We start from the raw sequence: 3,775 nt of genomic DNA, 5'->3' as shown, positions 1-3,775 counted from the left end.
AAAATAATCACCCCTATCTATAATTATGCAATTTACTGATGCTTGATGCTCTTATATCTCAACCCATAGACATATTAAATTAACCTATATGCAGAAAAAAAAACTTTTCAAAAAATGTTACTGATGCTACCAGATTTCTTGTAACTTATTAAAGACACCTAAGACGTAGATTTTTTTTGTTTGTAATATTATGGTTAGTGTATGGGTATGCTAATTTATATGGGATCAATCAACATCTTATGAATTATTGGACTTCATTATATGCTTTATGATTTGGTTTTTTTCTTCTGTAACTCTCTTTTCTAAACTTGCATGGGTTTCTTTTAATTGTTGTTTTCAGAAACTTGGTTCAGTCAATGTGTGTTATTTATTTGTTGCATTAAATGCTATAATATCAATTTATTTGTTATTAATGTTAATTTCGTATCATCAACTGTATCAAATACCTTATCTAGTCAAGTAACCATTAGTCATTGTTGCTTTCACATACCAAAACTGCTACTCATTATCACAACAAAATTTTGTGTTGTCATTGTCTTTTGTTACATTACATCTAGGAAATTAACCTATTAATTGTATGTTAGAAAAAATATTTTAACCAAGAACATGAAAGATTCTCAATCACAAGATAAAACTTGTTGGACTAGAGAAGGTGTTGAACATATTTTGTGCATTTATACCAAAGCAATTGAGAAAGGTATACGACTGAACACACATTTCGTCAAAGCTGGATAGAAATATATTATGAATTGCTTTAAGGAGCAGACCGATTATGCGTTAATGAAAGCACAATTAAAAAATAAGTGAGACAGAATAAAAAAGGATTAGAGAATATGAAAAAGTTGATTTTTAAAACTGGAGTCCTGAACTTGAAACAATTTCAACAACTCACGAGTGGTGGAATTAAGGTCTATTTTTATTTCAGCATGTTTACAATTACTATAAACTGTTTTATTGTTTGTTCTTATAATTATTATGATTCTTTCATATTTTTATTTTCTTTGTTGTAGGAGATAAGAGGAGCTCGAAAGTTTAGATATTTTAGTATTAATCATATATTGTGTTGTAAATATGTACACATTGTGGCTACCGGTCAGCATGATTGGATTCTATCACAGGGTTTGAATTTTAACAATGACAGTGTAGGTGAAATGAGAAAGAATGCTACTAATAAGGTTAATTATTATGTGTAAAACAAAAATGTTTGAAATTATTTTTAAAATATTTAAGGTTGTTTTGGTCTCCCCCGTATTGTTTGAATTAAAAATTAATATATTTTTGAATTACTTTAAAAAGATAAATTTTTCACTCTTAAAAATTAAGCCACTGGATCTAAAAAAATTTCAAATATTTTATGGTGTTTTGTTTAAAGTAAAACAAAACAGTAATTGTTTTTTTTAAAAAAAACGAAGGGATAAATATGCTCATAGACAAACACATTATCAAATTAAAACTATTTTGATTTCGAAGTAAAAACATGAACCTAAATCAAGATAAAATAAGAACATTGAACGAAGAGTGAAAAATGAGAGGGAGCTGCAGAGAAAACTTCAAGTCCACATTTTGATTTTAAAGTTTGTTTGGGGGTAATGGTTGAACTAGTTTTTTATTAAATTTTTGAATTTTTTAAATTAAGTATTTCTTTATTATTTTTAAATTTTTTATATGTTAATATTAAAAATAAAATTTAAAAATTATTTAAATATATTTTAAAATAAAAAATATTTTAAAAAATAACCCATCAAATTATCAAATTTGCAGTATATCAAAAGTACAAGTATTCAAGATAAAAAAAGAGGTAATCAAATATAAAAAATGTAAAACTCCAGGGACTAAATAAAATGCAGTTATCTCAGCAGCCAAAGAAGAAGGATGACCAGAGTCATGATAACTCTTCTTAGGCAAGTATAGAAAAGAAACTCTCCTCTAGGTTCTTGCTTTCCTTTTCACGCACTTATACTGCCATGGATCGAGCACAGATTTTGCTGGTAGGATTACCTCTATTTCTTTTATGCACTGACCTTATCCACCTCTTCACCCCACCACCTCCCAAGCACCCCCACCACCCCCACCCCCACCCCCAGCACCACCCCCACCCCCACCATCACCACAAACAACCACCAGTGGTTGCCCATGAAACCCTAGAAGCTCCAACGCAGGTGAATTGTCTCATGATCGTTTTTGTTCTTTGTAAACTCTCAAAAGAATTGTAATGCTAATTAATTTTGTGGGGTTTGTGTTTCTATTTGCAGAAACCAGTTGGTGGGGGGATTGGTCTTGGAAGCACGGTCAAAATTGACTTTTGCTCTTCTTGCTCTTACAGGTATCCTTGATTCCTTGATTATTTGTAATTATTTTTTTAGTTTTTTTTTTAGTGCTCTTTGATTATTGATGAAGTAACATGATCAGCACAAAGGATTTTTCCCTGTCACGATTATTTAAAAAGTGGCTTGATTTTCATGGTTTTTGTTAGTGGTTGTTGGTGATTTATGTTCAAATTTGTTGAACTCTACGTGGCCCTTTATTCATGCTCATGTAATTTCATTAGGCAGTAATTTAGGTTTTGATTTTGATTGGATTGATTTGGTTTGGGCTGCTTTTGAAGCGCGGATTACTAATTTATGTTGCTCTCTGCAGAGGGAATGCGGTGACGATGAAAAGGATGTTGGAAACGCAGTTTCCAGGGATTGATGTTGTACTTGCAAATTACCCCCCATCCCTTCCAAAGCGGGCGGTAGCCAAATCAGTACCAGTTTTTCAGATAGGAGTTGTGGGAATTGTGTTGGGTGGTGAACAGATTTTTCCGATGCTAGGAGTCAGGACTCCTCCTTGGTATTATTCTTTACGTGCCAATAAATTTGGGACCATTGCATCTACTTGGCTTCTTGGCAATGCATTGCAGTCCTTCCTGCAAAGCTCTGGGGCGTTTGAAGTTTACTGCGATGATGAATTGGTTAGTAGCCTATCGCTTGAGCCTGAGTTTGAACTTCTAGCTTGTTTCAATGCATTTCTCTTTTGCCTTTGGATTATCTGAAAGCATCTGTTTGATGATCGGGTAATGTAAGAGGAATTGTATGCACTGGCTACTCTTCTCACTATTCACTAATAGGATTATAATATTATATGCTCTGCAAATTAATGTTTATAATTGAAATATGGCTGGAAGGTCTATAATATTTAATCAGATACATTTTTAACCAAGTAGAAGATTCCATTAGTTTACCAGGGCCACCAATGCCTGTAGGAGTTGGTATTATATTTGCAATTTCTTAATGTGCTGAGCATATGAGAATCTTAATTCAACTGTTCTATTTAGTTGCTTGACAAATTTGAACCTTGATTTCAATTTTGTTAAGACAAATAAACGGGAATTTACTTTCTTAACCGGATTCTCTGTCTTTGTGAATTGCAGGTTTTCTCCAAACTGAGGGAGGGCAGGTTTCCAGGAGAGATCGAACTAAAAGATACTATTGGCAGAAGGTTGGCTGACTCTTGACATTTCTCGTATGTTGTCCTAGTTCGCTGCCACCCATGTGGGGTTGAATTCGAAACAAGTGGTTAAGGTGGTTGCACGCCTAATATTATACTGTCTGGGAAGCAGGGCATGATGCATGTAAATTGGAATCTGTATGGATTTTTCAGGGAATATAAACCAAGCTGATGCCTTGAATTGCTATTCAGTCAGATCAGCTAATCCTAGTTGTATTACTTGCAAAATGCGAGAAACTAAAAGTGAGAAGCCAACTAAACAAATAAAGAATCTTTATTAATTTTA

At 32.9% G+C, this 3,775-nt stretch overlaps 1 protein-coding gene across 1 annotated transcript; it reads left to right on the top strand.

The window, feature by feature from the left end:
• The first annotated feature begins 1,870 nt into the window (after positions 1-1,870).
• Positions 1,871-3,775, top strand: LOC133696261 (selT-like protein). Its single transcript, XM_062118403.1, has 4 exons — positions 1,871-2,159; positions 2,253-2,323; positions 2,638-2,953; positions 3,413-3,775. Exons 1-4 carry the CDS (start codon positions 1,965-1,967, stop codon positions 3,494-3,496), a joined length of 666 nt encoding a protein of 221 aa, XP_061974387.1. The 5' UTR covers positions 1,871-1,964; the 3' UTR covers positions 3,497-3,775.

Source organism: Populus nigra, chromosome 1, assembly GCF_951802175.1.
Source record: "Populus nigra chromosome 1, ddPopNigr1.1, whole genome shotgun sequence".
Classification (NCBI taxonomy): Eukaryota; Viridiplantae; Streptophyta; class Magnoliopsida; order Malpighiales; family Salicaceae; genus Populus; species Populus nigra.
The sequence above is the reverse complement of the archived record's forward strand: the minus strand, read 5'-3'. Positions and strand labels throughout refer to the sequence as shown.